This window comes from Bison bison, unplaced genomic scaffold (assembly GCF_000754665.1).
Source record: "Bison bison bison isolate TAMUID 2011002044 unplaced genomic scaffold, Bison_UMD1.0 scf7180017864146, whole genome shotgun sequence".
NCBI lineage: Eukaryota > Metazoa > Chordata > Mammalia > Artiodactyla > Bovidae > Bison > Bison bison.
In genome coordinates, this window is record NW_011494718.1 from 11,784,250 (window position 1) to 11,810,854 (window position 26,605).

Consider the following 26,605-nt stretch of genomic DNA (forward strand, 5'->3'; position numbering starts at 1 on the left):
AGACAGTGGCACCCCACTCCAGTAGTTCTTGCCTGGAAAATCCCATGGACAGAGGAGCCTGGTAGGCTGCAGTCCATGGGGTCGCTAAGAGTCGGGCACGACTGAGCAACTTCACTTTCACTTTTCACTTTCATGCATTGGAAAAGGAAATGGCAACCCACTCCAGTGTTCTTGCCTGGAGAATCCCAGGGACGGGGCAGCCTGGTGGGCTGCCTTCTATGAGGTCGCACAGAATCAGACGTGACTGAAGCGACTTAGCAGCAGCAGCAGTCCATATACAATGTGAAAGCAGACAATGACCATATTCATGGCCAATTCCCAACAAATTGCCTGACACATGACAGATACTACATATACACTGAACAAATGATTAAAGACATCTCCAGACACAAAAAAACAAAAATAAATTTCAATACTGAAACACATTTTTTTAATTACCTTTTTGTGAATGGATGTTAAATCAACATTCGTAACTATGATATCCTTAAGTCTGGCAAACATGTCGGTCTGCTTTGGCCGCACAGAGACAGAGGCATCCATTCCTGTGGGAAATACAACACTTTTAATCTAATCCAAGTGAACTAATTCAGTGTTATTTAAATTCAATAATATACTACCAAGATAGAGAACAGATAAAATTACTATTAGACATATGTGAAGTAACAACTTAGTTTTTAATAGTTTTTTAAAAATGTTTTGGCTGTGCCATGTGGCATGTCAGATCTCAGTTCCCCAGCCAGGGATCAAACCAGCTCCCCCTGCACTAGAAGCACAGAATCTTAACCACTGGACCGCCAGGGAAGTTCCAAAGGTAGCAACTACTATGTATGAGATACTTATTAAATATTACAATATCTTCAAGTGCTAGAAGCATCTCACCCATAAAATCTGTGGAAATTTCAAAACAAAAGTAATCAAATTTCAAAGACAATTAATCACAGGTCTCCAAAAACAAGTATCCTGGGCATTAGCATGATCAAAATCAGTCATTTAGGACAACACCTAACATACGTTGAACAGTCATTTTATAAACATTATATAATGAAAACTATTAATCTGAAAACTATGAATAAATATAATTTGATGAAATACTATTTTTTCTACAATAAACTTTATCCAAAACACAATTTCTCTCCAAAAAATGTTTGTCATTTTCATGATTTCTAAAGGCATGATTTTTAAAAACACTTCTCAGAGTGAATCGGAGAATGGCTATAGCTCAACCCCAAAAATGAACCTAGATCATTACCACGTTACCCATAAACAGATCCTTAGTAGTATCTGCTGAATGGAACTGATTTTCTAACCCCTGTTAACTGCTTATTATGTACATGACAGGCATTTTTCTTAATATATGCAAATATGCAAACTTAATCCTCACACAATCCCATGAATAATTATTATAACAATGTCCATTTTATAAATGAGGAAACTCAGGCATGGAAACATAAATTAACGTGCTCAAGGTCAACCAGTAAGTTTTAGAGCCAAAATTTGAACCTTGACAGGCTGTTCCAGAATCCATGGTATAATCTGAACTCATCTTTCTATCAGGCTGATGATGAGTAAAGCTTATAAAATTTCTTTTAGAAACCTCTTTTACTGATGTTATATATGCACAAAAGGCAAGGGCCATAGGACAATGACATTTTCTTTACTCAGTGAGATGCTCTGCTATTCATTTCTCAGTTTAAACTCATATTATTTTGAAAATGCAAACAGAACATGAGACTAAATCTTAGACTTATTCTGAAAAAAATTTTAAAATATAACAAATGTCTTATATCAGTCATGAACCATAACAAATTTACTTCTAACATTTCAAAGCATATCTCTGAAAAGTTTGCAGGAGTCTTCAATATAAATAAACCCAAAGATGACTCATGATGATCTAAAGGGGTGGGATGGTGGGGGGGAGGTTCAAGAGGGAGGGGATATATGTACACATATGGCTCAGATGGTAAAGAATCTGCCTGCTAATGCAAGAGACCCAGGTTCAATCCATGAGTTGGAAAGATTCTCTGGAGAAGGAAATGGCAACCCACTCCAGTATTCTTGCCTGGGAAATCCCATGGACACAGGAGCCTGGCAGGCTACAGTCCAGAAGGTCGCAAAGAGTCTGATGTAACTAAGCAACTAACACACTCACTTTTTATAGCTCATTCACTTTTTTTTTTTTTTTTTAATGACTGTGCTGGGTCTTCACTGCTGCACCCAGGCTTTTTCCTAGTTGCGTTGACCAGGGGCTACCCTTCTTTGCAATGCTAGGGCTTCTCATTGTGGTGGCTTCTCTTGTTGTGAAGCATGGACGTGCGTAGGCTTCAGTAGTTCTGGTGCAAGGGCTCCGTAGTTGTGATTCCCGGGCTCCAGAGTACAGGCTCAACAGTTGTGGTGCATGGCTTAGTCGCTCCACAGCCTGTGGTATCTTCCTGGAACAGGGGTTGAACCCATGTCTCTTGCACTAGCAGGCTAATTCTTTACCATTGAGTCACCAGGGAAGCCTACCGATTCACTTTTTTATACAGCAGAAACTAACATAACATTATAAAGCAACTATACTCCAATAAAATATTTCAAAAATAAATAAATAGGGCTTCTCTGGTGGTTCAGCAGTAAAGAATCTGCCTGCAATGCAGGAGATGTGTCTGAGAAACACGGGTTTGATCCCTGGTTCGGGAAGATCTCCTAGAGAAAGAAATGGCAACCCACTCTAGTATTCTTGCCTGGGTAATCCCATGGACAGAGGAGCCTGGCGGGCTACAGTCCATGAGGTCCCTAAAGAGTCAGATGCAACTTAGCAACTAAACAACAAATACATAATAAAGTTTACCATTTAGAAAATAAAAAAATGGAAAGTTGTATCTTGTTAATGAATGAGAAAACTCAATATCATTAAGATATCAATTCTCCCTAAATTGGTCTACAGATGCAATGCAATTCCAATTAAAATACTACAAGGCTAAGAAAAAAAAAATACTACAAAGCTTTTTGTTGAAATTGGCTGTTGTCCTTGAAGTCGCTAAGTCATGTTCAACTCTTTGTGACCCCACAGACCATTGCACACCAGACTCCTCTGTCCTACACTATCTCCTGGAGTTTGCTCAAATTCATGTCCATTGAGTCTGTGATGCTATCTAACCATCTCATCCTCTCCCGTCTCCTATTCTTTTTGCCTTCAATCTTTCCCAGCATCAGGGTCTTTTCCAAGAGTCGGCTCTTCACATCAGGTCGTCAAAATATTGGAGCTTCAGTTTCAGCATTGTTCCTTCCAATGAATATTCAGGGTTGATTTCCTTTAGAATGGACTGGTTTGATCTTGCAATCCAAGGAACCAAGAGTCTTCTTCAACACCACAATTCAAAAGCATCAATTCTTCGGTACTCAGCTTTCTTCATGGTCCAACTCTCACAACTGTGAAGTTGGAAAGCTAATGGTAAAATTTACACGGAAATGCAAAGAATGTGGAATAGCCAATCAGATGAGGGAAAAAATATAATTTTACTAACTGTTACTGAAATCTTGGGGGAAAAAAAAAGACAAGCCATGAGAAATCTACCATGCAACAAGCTCATTCTTCCTGAAGGTCTATGTAAAAACAAAAGTACCTACACCAAGGAATAAGTACTTACCATGTATTCTAATATCTGCAATGTTACACTTCTGATCACAGACAAAAACATTAAATGCATTTAATTTAGCGGTGACCTTTAAATCAAACACATCGTCTTGAGAAGAGTTGCTGGATACTGAAAAGTAACAAAATCCTTGTGATCAGCAAAATGTAAAGAAGATATAGCACATAAAATAATCTCAAATTCACTAGAAGTACAATATGAACTGTGAAGAACCAAAAAGGTCTCCATTAAGATTATACATAATATTATTTTTAAATCAATTTTCAAATGCCAATCAGACAAAAACTAGTATTTTTCCATCCAAATTAAAAATAAAGGCAACCTTTATTAGCACCTGGTAAGTACAATTTTGTTAGATGGAAAACTTTACTATAACTTTTCTCCTAGAAAAAAAAGAAAAATCCCTATAATAGAATTCTAGGATTCTAATAGAGATAAATTTTGATTTGGAACTTCTTTTCACATCATATATTAGATCAAAGAGAAGTATTTCATGAAAAACTGAAATGGTAAATTAGTAAAAATATGTATTATTAACTATGACACATACAATACATGTTAATAACTATACAGCCAATTTCTCTAGACTGTATTCTGTTTCTCCATGAAGAATCCTAAGATAAAGTCTATAAGAAATGAACATAAAGAGCTAAAGTTAAGGAACAAAAAGCTACTTTATAATATGTATTTGTGTCTGTGTACATGTCTAAGAATCACAATCAAATGGATTCCCTTAATCTATTTTAGTTCAAGTCCGGATTGATAAATATAAGATATAATTTCCTAGAGATGTGTCTTGACTGAAGGAAACAATGTTTCTTATAAAACTGTAAAAGTATGGGGACATCAGTCCTTAATCACCAAGATGATAAAAGAGTTTGTTTGTTTTCCCTTAAAATTTAAAGTAGCATAATCAAACCATAAAAGAACAGCTACACAGCATAACTAGAATATTGCTTCTTTGGATTAGGATTTTTTTATAGTTTATTGTGAGCTTAAATACTCCCTGTATCAGATCTAATATTACTAACAGCTTTATACTTTAAAGATGCCAGTAATATAGATACTGCAACCAATTATGGTCTGAAAATTAAATGACCAGATATTTAGATACTCACACCATATGATATGAAAGAAAAATAATTAAAGTAATATTTGACTTAAAAATAGGCACATATTCACTCAGGCTATACTACATCTAACATTTTCAGGGCACAAGTCATGGCATGTGCCCATATCTCTATGTGACTTAAATCCAGTTTTGGTTTGAAATCAAAGTGAGTCTGTCTCTTCCATGAGATTATTCCTTTTGTGTCTTGCAAAGCTTAAATCTGTTGAGTACCAGGTAGTTTTAACTGACTGAAATGGGCCTTTGTTACTGTGCATGACTGTGATCATACTTTAATTTCTTCCTTTCTCACTTTCACTAGAGTGAAGGCTATGGGCACATCAATGCAAAGTATATACGACTTTATTTCATGAAAAAGCAAGGCAGTGGAATCAAATATAAATACATGATTAATATTAAACACATATTTAAAATCTCTCACTAAATTTATATCAATACCATAAGAGTAAAATCCGCTTTCTTTTGAAACCAACATAATCTGTTAAAGCACTGGAAACATTAAGATGCTAAATGGTTATCTTAGCTTAAAAATACAAGTTATTCTGTTCAGTTCAGTTATTACATATGATTATTAAAGTTCAGGTAGAAAGTATGAGACCATGACTCAAAAGTTAATACCAGTTTTGGCAATGATACTTCTGGACTCCCCCATAAGTGGTTTCAGCTCCGAGTCCTTCTTAGAAGGTTCAGAGGATGGAACAGCAGAGGACAAAAAATCCATGAAGGACAGTAAAGCTTCCAAATGAAGAACTAAGTCTAAAGATGAAAATGAAACCTAAGATAATGAACAATTAGAGAGGCAAATTTCAGATATGGAAACATTTTTATGTCAAACTTCAACATATACAAGTAGCCCAAGAATAGTTCAACCAAGGACCTTTTTTATTTGAGAAAGAATTCACTATTACTCTGTTAATCCTTTATCAGACAATAAACTAACACTGCCAACTTCCACACATGACCATACTTCTAACTTCAACAGAACTTGATAGCTTTTAAGTAAAGATTTAGAAGTATTATCAGCCTTAGCTCAGTCCCCTTATAGAAGGTTCCAGGCAATGTCTGTACTGAGCCATACTTTCTGCCTGACCCTTAATTTTTTTTCTAATCCTAAAGTCAGTTAACAATTCAAGTGCTTAATGCTTCCATTAATAGGATGTCAAATAAGAGTTGTAAATAAAATTCCCTTAAAAATGTATTATTTTGTCCTCAACAAGGAATCATTAATTTGTACGTGGGAAACAAATAGTCTTTTAGGAAATCAAATAAACTTTTGTAATAATTTTATCTCAGCTCTATATTCATTTCTTCCATCTACAAGATTAGATCTATTTTCATTACCACTCTTACTCTAATTTTAGAACTCACAATCTCACAGCTAAAGATGGCTTTGAAGCTATATTTAATCATTAACATATACCCTAGCCTTACAGTGAGTTAGAAAAGACATACCTCAAGTGTTTTTTTGGTATTGTCATGAGTGGTTTTAAATTCTGGTCCATCAGTGTCTGCCTACAAATAATGGAGGATTAAATCACCAGGTTGGAAACAATAAAAATTCACACAGTGCAAAATATATATACATATAGTCTTTACTTTTCAAAGCATGCTATGAAAACACTATATTTTTTAAAGCAAAGAAGAATATGCCAAAAACACAACCACATAAGTAATTCTCACATTCTGTAAAAGCAAAATCCCAAACTAGGAGGAAATGCTAAAGGTAGGGAAAATGCTAGTGCATGTGGATTATATTTTGCTTCAAGTTACAATGGAACTTTGTATATTTCCACTTATTCAAAAACATACGATTAACTCTGAAGGTTACTGAAATGATCCAGGACTGTCAGATGCTTGCATAATGCACTATAATCAACCAGTTTTAGAATAAAAAATTTTAGGGGAAAAAACTGAGACATTGAATATGGGGGAACTACGTAACTTCATACATTCAAATATTAAAGAATTTTAGAACTAAAACTAGGTACCTTTGTCAATAACATTTTCAGAAGGGGTTCATCTGTTACATTGGAAGAGTTAATAATGTGAAGAGGTCCTCCTTTAAAGTCTAAAAGAGAAAGAGAGATCATGAAGTCTTTCAGATATTTCAAATATATTAAAAACAGATCAGCCAGATACACAACATATACATTTCCCAAACCTCAACAGTTGGGTGGTGCAGTGGATAAGAATCCACCTGCCAGTGTAGAGGACACAGGTTCCATCCCTGGTCCGGGAAGATTTCATAATGCTGTGGAGCAACTAAAGCCTGTGTGCCCTAGGGCACTTGAGCTACAACTACTGAGCCTATGTGCTGCAACTACTAAAGCCTGAGTGCCCAAGAGCCCGCATTCCACAACTACGGAGCCCGCAGGCTGTAGTTACTGAAGCCCTTGAACCTAGAGGCAGTGCTCTGCAACAAGAGAAGCCACCACAGCAAGAAGTCCCCTGCACCAGAACAAAGAGCCACCCCAGCTCACCCCAACTAGAGAAAGCACATGCAAAGCAACGCAGACCCAGCACAGGCAAAAATAAACCATGAAAATACATTTTTAAAGAATTCAAGAGTTGTATGCTAAAAATGGTGACTTTTACTATATGTATCATATCTCAGTAAAACTGGCTTTGAAATAAAATCCAAGATACTCCACAAAGACAAAAAACCAGCACTAGCCAATTACAAATGATATAATATTTGGTACTACTGGTATTACTTATTTCAACAAATAAGAATATATTAAAGGACAAAGCTAAAAAATACTTAAACTAGGGATTATTCTCAATACAAGTCTGCTTTACTTAAAGTGACCCCATAGAATTCCAATGAACTTTAAATACCCGTATTAACTTTAAAAGTTACTTTGGTGCAATTTAGAAAGTGAATTTGAAAGGTTGAAGAGACTACAGAAGAATGCTAAACTTTTTCCTCTATATATTTTCATATTGCTTGTTATTTTTTACAAGTATATATTAATATTATTAATATATTAATATAACAAAAAAACACTGCTGTAATTTAAAAATAAATTTAAAAATCAAACAAAAAATTTACTTTCTAGTAAACTAACTCACCTTTCAAAAAGGGTCCCTGGGCTCTCTACCTGAGTATTGTACTTGGGTTGTGATTTCCTAATATGTCAGTTCACAGAGAATAGTTATAATGTTGCCTTTTACAAGTTCTGAAGTGTTTTATATAGACACTGGAGACATAGGCCTCATTCTTCTTTTAGATATATTCTACTTTGTGCTAAATATTTAGATATAGACTTACTTTATGATCAATTACTACATAGATAATGAATTTTTAATTTTTAAATATCAAATTACTTTCTACTAAATGTAATAAATTTAAACTAATTAAATAATTACGGTGACACTAAAAGATATGCTTAAAGTTTATAAAAAGGTAGGGACTTCTGCCTATTACATGCACAATTTACAAAGACTACACTTCATACTTACCAGTGAACTCAAAGCATCGCATACTAATCTTTTTTAGATAAGCTTCAGCAGTCAGGTCATAGGCTTTAACTCTAGCTTCCAGTCCAAGCTGCAGGACATTTAGTTCATGTAAAGGCCTTCCTTTCTTTTCTGCTTTTTCCATCAAAGTAATCACAACCTAGAAAAAGATACCAGTATTACCACAAACTATTTCACTAATAAACAATGAAGATATGTTAACAATTTAATAACCATCCAGAGTGATATAATAAAAAATTCACCCAATGTAAAAATGTGCACTTCTATTTGTGTCTGGAAATTGCCTAGGGTTATTTACTTTGGAGGCACACTTACCTGTTCAGATTTTTAAAGCACAGCCAATATATTCTAGTGGATTTCAAGACAGCTAGGAAAAAAAAAAAAAGTGGTTCTACCTAATTCTCATAAGTCCTAGTCTGATGGATGGTGTCAGACTAAATCTCAAAGTCTGAGATATACAGTCAATTTTTAAACTACACTTAAGGCAAGGTTTCTCAACCTTGGCACCAATGACATCTGCGGCTGGGTCATCCTTTCCAGGGAGGAGCAGTCCCAAGCACTACAGGCTGTTCAGTGGCATCACCAGCCTCTACCCATTGGCTGCCAGTAGACCCTCTCTCTGGATGGCAAAAACCAAAACTCTCTCCAGATGATGCCTATTATCAGCAAACTGCTTCCTCCCACCCTAATCACTGTCCTCACAAAGACAACTGTAATTACATGTATCACAAATGATATTAAAAAGGACTTATGGGTTTTTCTATGTACATATGTTAATGAAGCCCATGTGCAAATAGAATGATTCATCTATCAACGTTTCAATTATCAAAGCTTAAAAATCTTCAATAACTCTTAATATCACCAGAAAAACAGCAGAGGTTTAACATTAAGGAAGTTTGTTTCAAAGCATATATTTCATATTTTAAAAGTAGCATTCAATTGTTTAAAAATTTATTATGCTTAACTCAGAGACAGAATATAACCTCTACACAACTGTTTAACGATGAAGGGATTTTTAGGGGAAATTTTTTTCTTCCAAGTCCCTCTGTGTGACGCTTTCCCTCATATAAACATGTTTATGTCTGGTTCCTCTCTCTACCCTGTCCCAGTCCCCTTCCTGAATCCTGTTTCTCAGACTCCATTTTATTACTCTTTAAAAATGCAACCCAAATCTCACTTCCTCCAGGAAATCTTCCCTGATCCTCTCAGACTGCTTAGATGCCCTCTTCCTACTGTGAGGGCACCAAGGACGGAAACCACCTGCCTTGGCCGGGCATGATGATAACCGCTTGCCTGAACTGTCTCACAGCAGAAGGTCCAATAAGGAAAACAGAGCTTCCCCTGAAAACTAATGGACAGAATTCGGGATAAAAGCGGATAAAAGGAGGGAGGAGATGTCAGCGAACAAACCCAGAAGAATTCAGACAGGGCCAAAAGGAGGAGGGAGGAGACAATATGTCCAGCCAACCTCCCAGAAGCCCTCACACTGCTATCGACATTGGCCGAGTCACACGTGCACCATCAGGAAGACCCTGAGTCACCAAACGTATTTGGTGAGCAAGATGACTGGCCAGAGATAACCTGGCAACCAACCCCATTACCATGAACCAGACACTGGGAACCATGTGACAGAATGTAATTTAATGGGAATATTACAAAAATGTTAATAGTTTTCTTGTTTGAGTTGAGTCTATGCCTTTTACCTTTGTTTCCTTAGCACTCAGCACATGCAATGAGTATTTGTTACATGTGTGAATACAGAAGAGGAAAACTCATTTACTCTTTCCTTAAGAATCTGAAGCTGGACAGCAGACTAAAAATAAGATAACATCTTTTAAATTTATACACATTTTATTCTATTGTATTAATGGTTACTAACATTTTCAAAGAATTTTCTCAGTCCTTTTCCTGTCTTTCCTATACAAAATCCAAAGCAAGCCACATTCCATTTGTCCTAAAATCATGTGAAAAGTGTGTTAGAGGGCATACTACCATTTTTTCTATGAAATATTATAACTTCAAAAAATAATTCATCTTTAATGCTCAAATTTATAAATATTACATCTACATACAAATTACAAATAGCCTATGTAAGATTTTTTTAGTAATTCCAAATATCCATTATCTATTCACCTCATTTTATAAAAACAGATGAAAATTACACACCTCTTTAATTTCAAAATTCAACAGCATATTAATGATGTCTACAGATTTTATTTCTTCTACTCCAGCTGTTGAAGTATCTTGAGAAACATGCACATCTTGTTTTAATGTAGAGATTTCAAGTGGCTCTTTAATTTCACCTAAAGAGGTTTAAAAGAAATTGATTTACCTCTATTCACACATTTCCTACATGAATACTCAATGAGGACTTAAGTACTCCAGACTTGGTGCAAGCATTCAAAATCTACACATCAGAATTATACAGCCCCAGCCCTTAGAGAGCTCAGTTTAGTAGAAGATACATAGACACACACACATCATATATAGTACAGACAAAATAAGCAGGCTTCAACTGCTTATTAAATAGACAAACGTTGACAGACTCTATGTAAGTGGATAGAAACCACGTAACTAGGCAAGACACTGCCATAAGGAGATCAAGAAAGTCTTAACAGGACAGTTATCTTCAAGTGGAACTGGAGGATCTCCTCAGAAGAGACAGATAGGAATAAAATAAGAGGCAGCAGAAAATCACAGAGAAAGAACACATCAGGACAGGTTTTGCAAACAGAAAGGAGTTTGAAATGGTTAAATCATGAGGAGAATAACAAGAACGAAGGTTTGATAAGAAAAAAAGCAGGGGAAAGTTGAAGCTTCTTATGCCATACCAAAAACCAAAAGTAAAACCAAATGACTATGGGCTTGGTGTCCTGAAATTCATACCCTGAAACACAACAAAATTTGCTTTCCAAACTGTAATACACAACACTAATAACAGCTATCACTTGCTAAGTACTCACCTCTGTGTAGGATGTGTGGTAACAGATGTACATGGACTAGCTCAGTTAACTCTCCTAACAATACTTTGACGTAAAAACTTTATTGTTCTCACTTCCCAGATGAGCAAACTGAGGTCCCAACAGACTCAGTGCCTTGCTTAGTGTTTTCCATGTGGAAAACCACTGCTGTTAATTACTGCCTTTGAGAAAGCAATACACAGGGCAAGGCTTCTTAACTATCCCCTTATTTTAGCACTGTTTCAGGCATAATGTGATCCAGGGGAAATAATTCTAGCAAATGTTTTGCTTTTAGAAAACAATTCCTAGAATAGGCAAAGATTTCTTAAATAGAAAATAAAAAGCCCTCATCATTTAAAAAATATGTATTAGAGTTCATTAAAAGTAACTAATTCTATAAACAGAAGGCCCATTAAGAGTGAAAAGGTAAACCACAGATAGAGAGAAGACATTTCTACACACATACTAACATGTATACATATAGCAAACGTAACCAGCAAAGGGCTCCTATCCAGAATGAATAAATAATTCCCATACACCAATTATAAAAAAAGACCACACCTTAATAAAAATGGTCAAAAGACTCGAATGTGTGAGTAGTTGCTCAGTCGTATTTGACTCTTTGCAACCCCATGGACTGCAGCCTGCCAGGCTCCCCTGTCCATAGAATTTTCCAGGCAACAATTCTGGAGTGGGTTTGCCATTTCCTTCTCTAGAGGAATCTTCCTGACCCAGGGATCGAACCTGCATCTCTTTCGTCTCCTGCACTCGCAGGTGGATTCTTTACCACTGAGCACCTAGGAAGCCCCATACTACACTTGATCTTAGTCAAAAGGCTGAGAAAACTTGAATGACCATGTCGAAAAAGAGAATATCCAAATAACCAATAAGCACATGAAAAGATCCTCAATTTCATTAGTTACCAAGGAATAAATAAAAACCAAAGACTGACAATGGTCTTCTTGGTGAGAATGTGAAAAAACTGGAACTCTCATACCCAGCTGGTAGCAAAGTAAACTGATTCAACCACGTGGAAAACTGATCAGTATAACCTGGCGTAAGTTACTGAAGCTAAATGTAAGCTAACATATAAGCCAGTAATTCTACTCTGAGTTGTATGTTCAGAACAAAAAAAGTAATATAACTGTACCAAAAGATTGTGCAATAACTTTCATAAAAACTTTACTCATGATAGTCAAAAACTGGAAACAGGAATAAAAGGAACAAACTAGTGCTAGATACTCCAACGGATGAATCCCACAAACAAAATGTTTAATGAAAGAAGCCAAACAAGAAAAAATTTTTCTATGATTCCATTTATATGAAATTCAAAAAGAGGGAAAACTACTCTATCTACGGTATTACAAACTAGAATGGCAGTAAATTCTGGGTAGATCTTAGGGGAGGGTGGGAGTTTGGTACTGACCAGGAAAGGGCATAGGGAGGGCTCTAGGGTGCAGTGCTGGAAATGTTTTATATCTTAATCTTGGTGATTACACCAGTGTAGCCATATATAAATAAGTTTACTGAATTTACACTTTACTATATGTGTTAACATATTGTAAAAAAATAAGACACCCCTCCCTAGTTTTTTTGTTGTGTGTGTGTGTGTGTGTGTGTGTGTGTTGTTGTTATTGTTGTTTTTGAGATACAACTGACTTAAATTATTGAACGCAAATCCAAAGCTGGTGCTCCGTGACAACCTGGAGGGGACAGGGTGGGAAGGAAGGTGGGAGGGGGTGCAGGAGGGAGGGGACACATGTATGCCTACAGCCAATTCATGTTGATGTATGGCAATAACCATCACAATATTGTAAAGTAACTATCCTCCAATTAAAATTTTAAAATATTGTATTAGTTTTAGGTAAAAAAAAAAAAAAAAAGAACAGCTCTTTAAAATCAAAAAAAAATACAGTGGTATACCATTTTTTCACTCAGCAAATTGGCAAAAATTTTTAAATCTGATAATATGCTGTGTTAGAAAAGGCACAGAAAAACAACCTGATGGGAGTACAAAACACTCATGCTCATTTTGCGTATACGCTCTATGAGGTTCAACTGTCAAAACAATAAGTGAAATTAAATTTTATTACATGTACTAATTAAATTATTATTTTAACAAAAACTAAATACTCTTTTATCCAGTAGTCCTGGTATTTTTCCAACAGATAAACATGTACTTGTAAAAGTGTATGCACTAGAATAATTAATGCAACATAATAAAAGTGAAAGACTGAAATAAACCTGACATGTCCATTAATAGGGACTTTATAAATTATGATACTTCAATAGAATACCAAGCATCCATTAAAAAGAATGAGTTAGATCTATACACAGCATATATACAGATATGGAATGAACACCAAGATACACTATGTATGTGTACATGCTGCTAAGTCATGTCAGTTGTGTCCTACTCTTTGCACCCCCATGAACTGTAGCCTGTCAGGCTCCTCTGTCCATGGGATTCTCAAGGCATGAATATTGGAGTGGGTTACCACGCCCTCTTTTAGGCTATGTGTATATACATACATATAAAACAGCTTAGAAAATAAGTCTGGCAGTTACTTTGTCTTAAGTTAAAGGGCCACTGTATCTAATAATTTAAATCCTCTTGCATTTATATTGCAGTACAATTTTTTCCGTATCTTTGTTTAGTTCCGTATCTTTGTTTATCAACCACCTCAGTTTTTACATCTATATTACTAGTGTGTGCATGCTCAGTTATGTTCGACTCTTTGAGACTCCATGGACTACAGCCTATGAGGTTCCTCTGTCCATGGGATTTTCCAGGCATGAATACTGGATTGGGTTGCCATTTCCTTCTCCAGGGGATCTTCCCAACCCAGGGATCAAACCTACATCTCCTGCATTGTCAGGTGGATTCTTTATCACTGAGCCTCCAGGGAAGCCCCAGGTATATTACTACTAAATCTTATTTTAAAGTCAGATTGAGTAGGCTACATAGCATACTGTCAACTTAAATTTTCTTCTTTCCTATATGTGCAAATTTAAAACTTATGCCAGGAATTCACCACTGATCTGAAACCCTTCTTTCTGGCTTCCTCCTAACTCATGCAACTTAGAAATAACTGACAGTTTGCTTAACTTAAAAGCAAACTGTTGTTTTATTCAATAGTATCTTATTTACTTTCTCGGTAATACAAATCACAGTTGTAAATATGTATTCATTTATTTCATTTTTATTGTCTATCACCCCTACTAAATTGTGCTGCTGCTGCTGCTGCTAAGTCGCTTCAGTCGTGTCCGATTCTGTGTGACCCCATGGAAGGCAGCCCACCAGGCTCCCAGATCCCTGGGATTCTCCAGGCAAGAACACTGGAGTGGGTTGCCATTTCCGTCTCCAATGCATGAAAGTGAAAAGTGAAAGTGAAGTCGCTCAGTCGTGTCTGACTCTTTGCGACCCCATGGACTGCAGCCCACCAGGCTCCTCCACCCATGGGATTTTCCAGGCAAAAGTACTGGAGTGGGGGTGCCATTGCCTTCTCCTACTAAACTGTAAATAACTTATATTATGCCACCTATTGTTAGCCTCTTACCTGTCTCCTGTATTCTCGGTTTTACTTTATTCAAATCTTCAGGAGCCTCACCAAGATTTTCTGCTAGTATTCTAAATAAAAGATTAAGGTCTTCTTGATTTAGATTAACCTGTGAAATACAATGTTCCAAGAAAAGATAATTTCATTTTTAATGAAACAATTCTAATACAGAAAATAAATCCTTAGTAACAAAACACTAAGGACCAAATAATCTTAATGATGACTAAAAAATTATATAATCACTATACACTCAAGTATTTCACTACTTATTTCATGTCAAAGTGAAGACAGTGTCTGAGAAAAACAGTATGATTTATGAGTTAGTATTAGTTTCATCTACTTAATATGATTCTCAGTGAAAGTTAATAATAATTAAAGAAATCAGATCACCTTTTTTTAAAGAAATTAATTTTGGAACATAAGTGCTACTATGCACATATAAGTGCTATTTTTTAAATAATAACAATTTCAATGTAATAGAAAGGCCATCTTCAATATAAAAAACAGGGTTCATTCAATGCTATAATTATCTTATGGGTACTTAGATATCCATAAAATAAAAGGTTGTATATATAATATATAGAAGAAATAGAATTATAATATACCGATACTAATAATCTACAAGTAGATCTTTGCTAATGTGTACATATAACAAATTTAAAAGCTAAAGAACACTTAACTAAAGATTAAATTCTACTAAAAACAATGAAAATACTGTTGGACAATATCACACTGAAATTTTTCTTACAACAATCAGTAAAAAAAAAAAAGTCCACATTTCATTTGGATTTATAATGAGAAAATCTTCAGAGTCTCAACTTTCAATAACAAGGTTTTTCCACTCATCTACTCACATTCATTGACTCAAGATGTCCTTTAATTTCCACAACAGGCACCTTGTGGTACCAAGATGCAGCTAGATTCCGATTTACAAAAAACTCCAAGTTAATTGGGTGCAACAGCTGAATATCAGGATGGGAGATTCCTGGCTGGATCACTGTCCTTATGGGAAATATAATTGATATATATGCATAAACATAGGGGTAAATGCAATATATCATTGAAAAAAAAACAGAGTCCAAAGTTGTTGCTCTAAATGCTGATTTGAAACACAATGCTGTTTTAGTGTTTTCTAAACTTGATTTATAGTTAATTTAATCTACAATGCACCAGCATGAACAGATTAAAATACAGCTGACCTTTGAACTTCATGGGGCGGGGGTGGGGGGGGGCGCTAGTGGTGACAACCTTCCACTCAATCATGTAACTTTTACTTTGCCCTCCATATTTTGGTTCCTCTGTATATGCAGTTCCTCCACAACTATGGCTCCAAACAACCATGGGCTGTTAACACTGCATTATTTACCAATGGGAAAAAATCTGCTTGTAAGCAGAATCATGCAGTTCAAACCCATGTTGTTCAAGGGTCAACTGTATATGATATACAATTAACCTTTTAAAAAATTTTTTTATTTAAACAGAAGATAGATGACAACAATTTTTAAAAAGAAACTGGTATCACTGACAATATGGAGGAATTATCTGTACAGTTGTTCAAGGATTCATACATACGCTGGTACAGAGATTAGAGAAAAAAGCAGCATTTGAAAAGCAAGCTCTAAGTTTATAAAGCTCTTCACCAGGATTCTTTTCTTGACATGCCTTATAATCATTCCTTTTTTACTCAAGATAATTAAATATCCTTGGATGGGGTAGAAAATGATTTTAAAATGAATGGACACACTTTCAAATGTCCTCTGGTGTGAGCCCAAGAGATACATCATAACTTACACAGCACTCCTGCCAAAAATGTATAAGCTCAATTAAATCATGAGGAATCACTCAGACAAAACTGAGACTCATTCCATGAAACAACTAGACTATACTCTTCAAAACTGTCATCATCATGAAAAACAAAGAGGGCTAAAGAACTATTACAGAATAGTCTATCAGTACAGAAATCCCCCTCCCTAGTACAAAATACAATTTAATGCCACATGTTACCATGGACTAAAGTGGAAATTCTTGGACCAACTGGTAAAATCTGAATATTGATTGCATGTGCTATGTGCTCTGCCCATGGGATTTCCCAGGCAAGAATACTGGAGTGGGCTGTCATGCCCTCCTCCAGGGGATCTTCCTGACCCAGGGATTGAATCTGCAACTCCTGCATGACAGGTAGATTCTTTACCACTGAGACAGCGGGGAAGCCCTATAGAACCCATACTGGATAATACATTATACCAATGTTAAATTTGGTAACTGTGGTGATTATGTAAGAGGATTAAAGTCCTTGCTCTTAGGAGACACATGCTAAAGCATATAGGGGCAAAGGATAAGATATCTATTCTCAAATAGTTTAGCAAAAAATGTTTTAACTTCCAGTTATGAAATAAACCTTGGGGACGTAATGTATAGGATGGTGACTATAGTTAATATCACTATATCGTATATTTGAAAGTTGCTAAGAGAGCAGATCTTGAAAGTTCTCATAATAACAACAAAAAATTTCTGGAATATGTGTGTTGACAAATGTTAACTAGACTTACTGTGGTGACCATTTTGCAATACATACAAATATCAAATTGCTACGCTGCATATCTGAAACTAGTATAATCTGTCAATTATATCTCAATAAAAATAAAATTTTTAATTTAAAATATTAAGTATATATACAGAATTAAAGCAAAGGCAAACAATTGGTGAATCCAGGTGAAGGATTATATGTGAACTCACAGTACTACTATTTTTGCAATTTGTCTGCAGGCTTGAGATTTTTCAAAATAAAAAGTTGATTTAAAGGACTTCCCTCGTGGTCCAGTGGTTAAGAACGCAGATTCACTGCATGAACCCATGCAATGGGACACGGGTCAATCCCTGGTCAGGGAACCAGGATCCCACAGGCCTTGGAGCAACTAAGCCCATGCACCGTAATCAGCCTACGCACTCCAAAGAAAATCCCGCATGACGTAACAAAGAACCCGCATGATGCAACTAAGACCCAACACAGCCAAAAAAATTAATAAATATTTTAAGATAACTGATTTAAGATACTGTTCTGTGCAACAGAAATATGTTGAGTGTGAATTTCAACAGTCATAAAACTTCACAGACAATATTAAACAACACTTGAATACGTAATTATTGAAAGAGCATTACCTAGAAAGCTTCAGTTCTGTTAGTTGCACATCCATTCTATCAATCACTGGAGGGTCTGAGTAGTTTTCACCAGATACCAGACTGAACTGATTCTGAACTCTGATTAACCCAAGATCAACCACTACTGCATTGGTGGAAATGGAAGACTGTGGGATGACTATAACTGGTGCTTTCAAATCAATACTGATGGAAACACGAAAGCTCCTCTGGGCAAAATCTTTCACACTTGTGGCGGCTTTTTCTGCAGCCTGAGCAGTAGCTGCACTCAGAGCCTCTTTCGCTGTCTGGAAATTGTTCAGGAAGTTCTGGAGACAGAAAGTAAAAGGACAAATTCAAACAGGAGGATAAGCACATCATTTCTAACACCATCTTCTTTTTATTTATGTGCTAATGTTTTCCCAATAAGTAACTTTCAGTTGAGTTCTATTTTTTCTAAAGTTAGGAAAGTCTAATTACTGACTATCCATCCATATGTATGAGCTACCTGACAATGGCTAATTATAAATAGAGTTATATGGCTGAGAAACAGAGAAAAAAAATTATAATAGTTTTTACACTTGAGAATTTAGATTCACTATGTTCCAGAAAAAACAATTCCATTGTAGACAATGCTAGACAAAAATCATTAAATGATTTCAACTGTTAAAGAGAGGTTTTGACCTCTACATTAATCCATAAATAATATCAATAATCAAATCAATGCACATCCTAAATTCAAAGTTTTAAGATTGCAATCATAATTATCAGACTTGCTTAAGTACTTCTAAGTCAAAAAAGTCTATATATAAATGGTGATTTTACCAGAAGTGACATGAGGAATTTATGGAGATAGACAATCTGAATACAGCCAACATTGAGTGATACCACACCATCCACCTTGGACATGTCAGTATAGGAATCCCCCTCAGTAGCATCTGGATACAAATCCAAGTTAAAATGAAAGACTTCATTTCCCATTATTGACACAGCCTGAAAAGCAGAAATGTGGATGAACAATGACAATGACAAAATAAAATCCCTATTGAAAAGTGTATATAATCATTATAGAAACATTTTCTATCAAAATATATTTCATTACCATTTTAAAAAATAAAATATATATTAAAATAAAATCTCTCATTCACCAAAAAATATTAATGATTTACTGTCACCTACTTTTTTATGAACTGTCTTAGGATCAACATCTGTGACAATAATATTTTCCAATCTGGCAAATAGTGACTGCTTTCTTGACTGAAGAGAAAGGGAAGAATCAAGTCCTGAAAAGAAGCATATTATTTTAATTTCTATAGATACCATAATAGGATCTTAAGATTTTTCTTCTATTGCATAACTTTATTTTGTAGGTGATATTTTCATAAATTTAGCAATGTCTGAACTCCCAATTGATAAGTGCAATATTAGATATTTTTGGTTTTATAAACAATGAAGCATATAAATTCATTAAAAAATAATTATTTGAACTTTCAACCTTGTGAAGAAACTACATCTAGTACAAACAGATTATCTTAGGATTTTAGTTAATTCTTTATACTTATATCCAGTCATTTACATGGAGACTATAAAAGTTTCATGAATCAACTTCAGATTAGTAGATACACTCCAGTTCAGAAAGAACACAGAAAAAGCCTGGTTTTCTGGGTTTTAAGTTCTACAAGAATTGTATTACACACATTCTTTACCTTTACCAGATCACAATGAGCTTATAGAGTCAGAGAAAAAAATCTAGACTCATTTTAGCAGCTTTTGCCTAAAAGAACATAATGGGCTCTTAGGATTTGTTCTTCATAAGGTTGCTTTGTATTTGTACCAAGCTAAAGCATATTCACAGACCTTAAACTGAATTCTGGGTTGACACTTAGCTCAGCTCATCAGGAGCATCCCTACAAAGACATTAGTATTCCTTTCACCTCTGAGACACTTGTGTGTGCGTGCTCAGTTACTCAGCAGTGTCTGACTCTTTGTGACCCCATGGACTGCAGTGCATCAGGCTCCTCTGTCCATGAGATTCTCCAGGCTAGAATACTGGAGAGGGCTGCCATTTCCTTCTCCAGAGACAACTCTCAAAAAGGTCCAATTCACCAGTATTTGTGGTTCAGCTCTTGAAGAGTTAAAAAGAAAGTATGTAGTCCAATTATGTCATAAAATAAGCCAGTTTTCAAAGCTCAGAGGCTTCCATTTGTGAATATGCTTTAGCATTGCAAAAGAAACCTTATCTTTTCAATGAATTTTAAGATCATGAGAACTTTTACCTTGAATCTTGATTTCAGCAATATTGTTCTTCTCATCGCAAACAACAACACAGAAAGCATTCAATTTGGCAAACAGCCTGAAGTGAATCATGTCACTGTCTTTAGAGGATACAACCACTGCAAATAAACAAAGCAATTCTATCACAGTGGGATTCTAGGGTTACATATTCTATGAAGGTTTCTTCCCTATATTAAGTGTTCGGCTTAAAATAATTACAGAAGTCTCAAGTTCTTAAAGATTTCAAACACTTTTTCGCTTTATATATTCTGTAGTTTGCATTTGCAATAGTGAGGTGTTACTTTTATAATGTAAAAGCAAGAAAACATTTAAATAAATATAAGGACACTGAAACTCAAGGAAGCTAAATAATGTGCCTATGGTCCCACAGTTTAAGTAGCAGAGTCAGGATCTAAACTGAGTTCTTTCTGGTTCAAAAGCTGGGCTCTTTTCCAATTCAATGATAACCTTGCATCCTGGCCCTCATGTCTGTGGGTCTTGATTTCCTTATCTGCAAAATGTTAGATATGATTAGTCTTCTATGGAGCCCATTCAGGAGCCACTAAGAAAGGAGGAAGAGCTCAAAATCAATACAGGTCTTCTTCCCTTAGTACCTTGATAAAGGCATCGCCCATCAACAACAAAATAAGAACAAAAACAGACATTTAAAAAAAAAACACAACAGTATTAATCACATTTATCTAAGATATCAGGCACCCACGTATGACTTAGTTTGAAGAAAAGAACAAAAGGAGGGGAAATGGCATGTAAATGACTAACTAGATGGTCTCTAAGATTCCCCATTTGGCTCTACAATTCTAAAACCCTTTCTAACAAGAAACAACCATGTTTTTCATACCCTTCTGCAGAGCTGAATTTTTTTGCTGTTTTTCAGTAGAAACCTGTATGTCCTTGGTATCACTCATGTTTTGGCCATCTGATGGAATAATGGTTGTCAGGTAGTTAATAGAAGAGAGAAGAGCTTGTGTATGCAGCAACAGGTTTAAAGATGAAAAAGCCACCTAGAAATATTTTAGAAAGAAAATTACTTTCCCAGGCCAGCTGTACCAGTAGTCTCCATATGATGAATGCAAAAGGCTCCTAACTAGGTTTGCATCACTGCCTTATACTGCCTGGAAGGAAGGAAGAGGAAAGGAAGACTTATAACCCACAATCCTTAAATAGGGACTATATGCAGAATAAATTACACTTAGTATATTTTGGGGATCAAGATAACCTAATTACTCCACTCCCCAAGCCTAATTATCATAGAGTATATAATCTGCCAGTAATGGTCATTCTAACATTCCACATATACATGGCTTTTCTCAATCTTCAATGACTGACTATTATGATTATATAAAATATATATTAGCGCATGAAACTCCAGAATCATCATGTGTTACCCTTATGTCAATAAATTATTTCAAATGTGATATGCATGAGATTTAAATATAAAAAACACAATTAAGAGTGACTCAGTCACTGATCTTCTACCACAATTATGATCTTATCATTAAAAAAAGAATACATAACTCATAGGAAAAAATATATTTTTTAAAACAGTAACTCCAAAAAGCTAAAATAGAAAACAAACTGCTTTAAAGAATATATGATTTTCTAAAAGCAAATTGATTGTTTTTTAATCTATTTGGCTCTACCAGGTCTTAGTTGCAGCATGCAGGATATCTAGCTCCCTGACCAGGGATCAAACCCAACCCCCTGCATTGGGAGCAAGGAGTCTTAACCACTGGACCATCAGGGAAATCCCAAAGTGAAATTTTTTTTAAAAAACTCACTTTTTATTCAAAAGAATTTGTTTTCATTGCTTCAAAACACTGCTACTGCTGCTAAGTCACTTTAGTGGTGCCCGACTCTGTGTGACCCCATAGACGGCAGCCTACCAGGCTCCACCGCCCTTGGGATTCTCCAGGCAAGAACACTGGAGTGGGTTGCCATTTCCTTCTCCAATGCATGAAAGTGAAAAGTGAAAGTGAAGTCGCTCAGTCGTGTCCGACTCTTAGCGACCCCATGAACTATAGCCTACCAGGCTCCTCCGTCCATGGGATTTCCCAGGCAAGAGTACTGGAGTGGGTTGCCATTGCCTTCTCCTTCAAAACACTAAGTGGACATAAAAATTATTAAAAGGAAGAATCAATATTTAATAGATTCTCCCACGTCTCCAAGATAAAATCTGAAACTCATTTCTCTCATTTTCTTTTTATTGTTTCCTAAAACAAAATTCTTCCTCTATTTGACTACCTTAGTGTGGCTCCAGAGTACTCAGCATCTCTCCTTATATTTCACATTCTTTCTGAGCCCTGCATTAAATGATATTGTCTGGTTTGTTCAGAATCCTGTTGGTTCTTCGTCAATTAAAGTTCCCTCATCTACAGCATTCCCTCCTTTAGAAATAATCTGGATGTGATACAGTAAGTTAAAATAAGAGCATTATTATCCTGAATCATAAACACTGAGTATGAAAAGACATTTATGAGGTTAATTTATAACTTGTAATGGTTCCTCAAAGGATACTTAGACTTCCAGAGTAGGTTATTTCCAAATAGGATGTAGTCTTTTGATAGAATTTCTTACCTTAAATGTTTGTTCAGTTTTTTCAAAGGTAGTTTGAAAACTGGGTCCATTCTTATCAGCCTAAAAAAAAAAAAATGTTCTAAGGAAGGAATTAAGACCAAAGTAAACAAATCATTTATTTATAGTCATTAATTTATTTATATTCAGTTACAACTGTATTTTTAAATACATTATATATTTAATTTTATCATTATTTTAAGGTTACATCCAAATCCATTTATTATAAGAGTACAAATTTGTCCTCCTCCTTTAAACAGAGGAGAGCATGGCATCACTCACTTTTGGGAAATGGCTAGGGATCAGAAGGATAAACTATGAAGGCTAGAAGGTTTCAAGGTAGTCTAGCCCATCTATTAGAAGGTGAAAGAAAGGGAAAGTCACTCAGTGGTGTCCGACTCTTTGCAACCCTATGGTCTATACAGTCCACTGAATTCTCCAGGACAGAATACTGGAGTGGGTAGCCTTTCCCTTCTCCAGGGGATCCTCCCAACCCAGGGATTGAACCCAGGTCTCCCGCATTGCAGGTGGATTCTTTACCAGTTAAGCCACAAGGGAAGCCCAAGAATACTGGAGTGTGTAGCCTCTCTCTTCTCCAGGGGATCTTCCCAACCCAGGGACTGAACCGAGGTCTCCTGCATTGCAGGAGGATTCTTTACCAGCTGAGTCACAAGGGAAGCCCAGCACATCTATTACCTAATGTTTAAATCCCATTAGAAAGTCTTCAATTTTAGGATATCTCCAGGAAAAGAAATCTCATTTCCTTAGAACTCCAAACTTTAGAGAACTTTGATTTAATGAGGTCTTCACACTGAATCAAAAACCCATCTCCCATCATAATTACCAACTGCTTCAAGTTCTGTCCCTCAGGAATACATAAATTCAAAGTTTTACCTCCTGTGAGAAGCCTTCTGGCTAGATCAGTATCTCTGCCTCCCCACTCCCACAGCGCTTTGTGTTCTTCCTTATTAAAGAATCAAACACATTATATTTTAATTATTGCTTACCTATCTCCCTACTGGTCTACATATTCCTTAAGAATAGAGAATGTTTTCATCTCTGTATCCCAAATGCGTAACAGAATCTGACACAAAAGACATTCAATAAATAGTTATTGAATGATCAAACAAATCAACTAATCTTGAATGAAACCAAATGCCATCAGTTCCTGCAACATTCTTCATATAACATACTTTTGAGTCACTTCCAAACCCTGGCAGTTCTCTACTCAATCAAATCCAATTTGACTGCATCCCTTCTGAGGTAGGATACCCAGCCAAATATCACCTACACAAGCAATGAACGCAGGTGGACGAATGTCCCCCAGAAGACAGGAGGATTTATTTCATCCAGGCTTCCATCTTTGTAGACAAGAAGTCTGGCTTTGTAAAATCCTAGTCCTGTACTTGAGTGAGAGAGAAAGAAGGTGTACAAATGGAAAGAGAAACAGTAGATATCCCTGTGATTCAAAGCCATGGCACAAAATAACTGCCTTTAATAATCTACTCTCATCTTTTCCCTCCCAGAGGATAGCTTAGAGTATTAAAATAAATACATAAACATTCTATGACCCTTACCTTAATGTACTCCACTTTTAAAAGATCTAACCCAGGTTTGTCAGAAGAGCTAATCAAGTGAAGTGGCTTCTTTTTAGATCCTGGATTAAAGAAAAAGAAAAAAAAAAGTATTTCAAATAAACTGCTAACCGGTACTACCAGATATCCTCTATAACCTCATGAAGATATACCAGTCACTGCCTCCGGAAGCCAGGGAGGGAGACGTGATTTATCCACTGTTTTATCCATCTTTTATTATTTGCAGTCTTATAACTCCTGTTTATGAGATAGCTTAGAATTTTCCACTGGAATAATCTTCTCTAAGGGAAATAATAGCCTAGGAAATTACTGTGGATTCATTCCTTCATTCCTCAAACATCCAGTGAGTACACAAGATGTACCCTGGAATGAATAAACCATAAAAGCTACTGAGAGATTTAATTTTATGTCCCATTGTTTTAATTTTTATAACCTGATGCTGTTTCTGATATACAAACACTACTGAATTGAAAGAAAAAGGATTTCAATATTATAAGACCAGAGATAAATTCTAAATTTTGCCATTCATAAAATGCATAATCTTAAATAAGCCACTTAATCTCTCTCTATTTAACCTTCCTTTGTTAAATGGGAGTAATACGCCCTATATAATGGGGATTTATACAGACTCTCTGAGGCAGAAGATCATAGTAGTAGTAGTTAAGAATATAGACCCTAGGGCCAGATTTCTAGGGTTTTAATCATGGTTCAGCCACTACCTAGCAGTGTGATCTTGGGTAAATTATGTAACCAATTTACAACTTCATTTCCTCTTGTGAAAGCTAGAGATAATACCATTGCCTATCTCATAGCATTGTTATAAGAGTTAAATGAGTTACTATTTATAAGATGCTTAGAACACTTCTAGCTATTATTTATTATAAATTATTACTAAATAAATATAAGTGTTTCATATACTCAAAAGTGATAATAAAGCTGTTATTGTCTATTATTTCTACTTTTATGGTTATTACCTTGAATTTCATGGTAATCCAAGCTGATTTTCTTTAAATAAGACACTGCAGTTAAATCAAATGTTCTCATTGTAGCCTCTGTTCCTAACTGAGTAACATTAAACACTAGAATTGTATCTTCTTCCTTCTGTTGTTTGGTAAATTCCAGAATCACCTAAAACAATCAGGATAGCCAAAGAAAGTACTCTGAATCATACTTAAAAACACAAAATCCTTCTTCATATATATCATCAAGACAATAATAGAAATTTTGCTTATACTCTATTACAATCAACCTATTTACCATGATTGCATGTTATCATCTTAAACTCTATGAGAATATAACTACATCTATCTAGAAATTGTGATGAAATTTTATAACCTTATTGATTTACTCTTTTAATTTAGTAAACATGGAACTACATGAATTCTTCCTTAATACGATTTTCTAAAACCTATACCTCAAAACTAAAAGTCATGTTTGGTGATAAAAGAATCATCACCATTAATGTAAAAAGTAAGACAAGGATGTTTACTATTACACTACTATTCAGATTTACTGCAGAAATGACAGTCAGTATATTTAGCCAACAAAATAAAACATATATGTTTTTAAAAACATGCAAGCTCTTTGATATCCATCAAAAGATGGAGGTCTTTGTCCCCTCCCTTAGAATTTGGGCAGGGTTATAACTGCTTCAATCAATAGAGTACAGAGTTCCGTAAGGATTTCCAAAGTCAAAAAGGCCATGAAACGTCAACCTAGGCTTTCTCATTCTGGGGGAAGCTAGTTGCCAGATAAAAAGTTCAACTACCCTGAAGCTGCCATGCTCAGGAGGCCAAGAGTTGGCGCTGTGGTCAACAATCCCAGCTGAGCCCCAGTCAAGGTCCAGTACCCACTGCCAGCCTCATGACTGAGCCGTCTCTGGAAGCCCTCTGAGTGTTCATTCGGGTCACTGCTACTCCAGTCAAATCTGACCAAGAGCACATGAAAGACCACATGCAAAAATTACTAAATGGGCTCTTCCAGAATTCCCAACCCACAAAACTATTAGCAAGATAAAATAATTGTTTTGGACTACTACATGTTGGGAAAACCTATAAGCCAGCCATAGTAACTAGAATAATACAAATGCCAGGGAAAAAGCAAAAGCTAATATTATCAGCTGTGATATAAACATATATCTAAGAAAATCAGAGTGTCAACTGAAAAACAGAAACAGTAAAACAGTCCTGTAAGATAATTCAATACACAACTGAGATCCAAAAATGTCAAATAAATCAGTAATTTA

At 35.6% G+C, this 26,605-nt stretch overlaps 1 protein-coding gene across 1 annotated transcript in view; it reads right to left on the reverse strand.

The window, feature by feature from the left end:
- The window catches only part of VPS13C (vacuolar protein sorting 13 homolog C (S. cerevisiae)), a 183,907-nt gene that overhangs the window by 76,560 nt on the left and 80,742 nt on the right, over positions 1 to 26,605 (reverse strand). The window contains exons 26-42 of the mRNA XM_010840782.1: positions 25,335 to 25,488; positions 24,343 to 24,422; positions 22,769 to 22,828; positions 21,033 to 21,195; positions 20,176 to 20,292; positions 19,079 to 19,182; positions 18,725 to 18,892; positions 17,924 to 18,228; positions 15,619 to 15,766; positions 14,765 to 14,873; positions 10,411 to 10,547; positions 8,227 to 8,383; positions 6,753 to 6,832; positions 6,217 to 6,276; positions 5,383 to 5,539; positions 3,630 to 3,746; positions 439 to 542 (exon numbers count right to left, since the gene is read on the reverse strand). Of these exons, the coding sequence (XP_010839084.1) occupies positions 439 to 542; positions 3,630 to 3,746; positions 5,383 to 5,539; positions 6,217 to 6,276; positions 6,753 to 6,832; positions 8,227 to 8,383; positions 10,411 to 10,547; positions 14,765 to 14,873; positions 15,619 to 15,766; positions 17,924 to 18,228; positions 18,725 to 18,892; positions 19,079 to 19,182; positions 20,176 to 20,292; positions 21,033 to 21,195; positions 22,769 to 22,828; positions 24,343 to 24,422; positions 25,335 to 25,488 (2,220 nt within the window). The remainder of the gene's footprint in view (positions 1 to 438; positions 543 to 3,629; positions 3,747 to 5,382; positions 5,540 to 6,216; positions 6,277 to 6,752; positions 6,833 to 8,226; positions 8,384 to 10,410; positions 10,548 to 14,764; positions 14,874 to 15,618; positions 15,767 to 17,923; positions 18,229 to 18,724; positions 18,893 to 19,078; positions 19,183 to 20,175; positions 20,293 to 21,032; positions 21,196 to 22,768; positions 22,829 to 24,342; positions 24,423 to 25,334; positions 25,489 to 26,605) is intronic.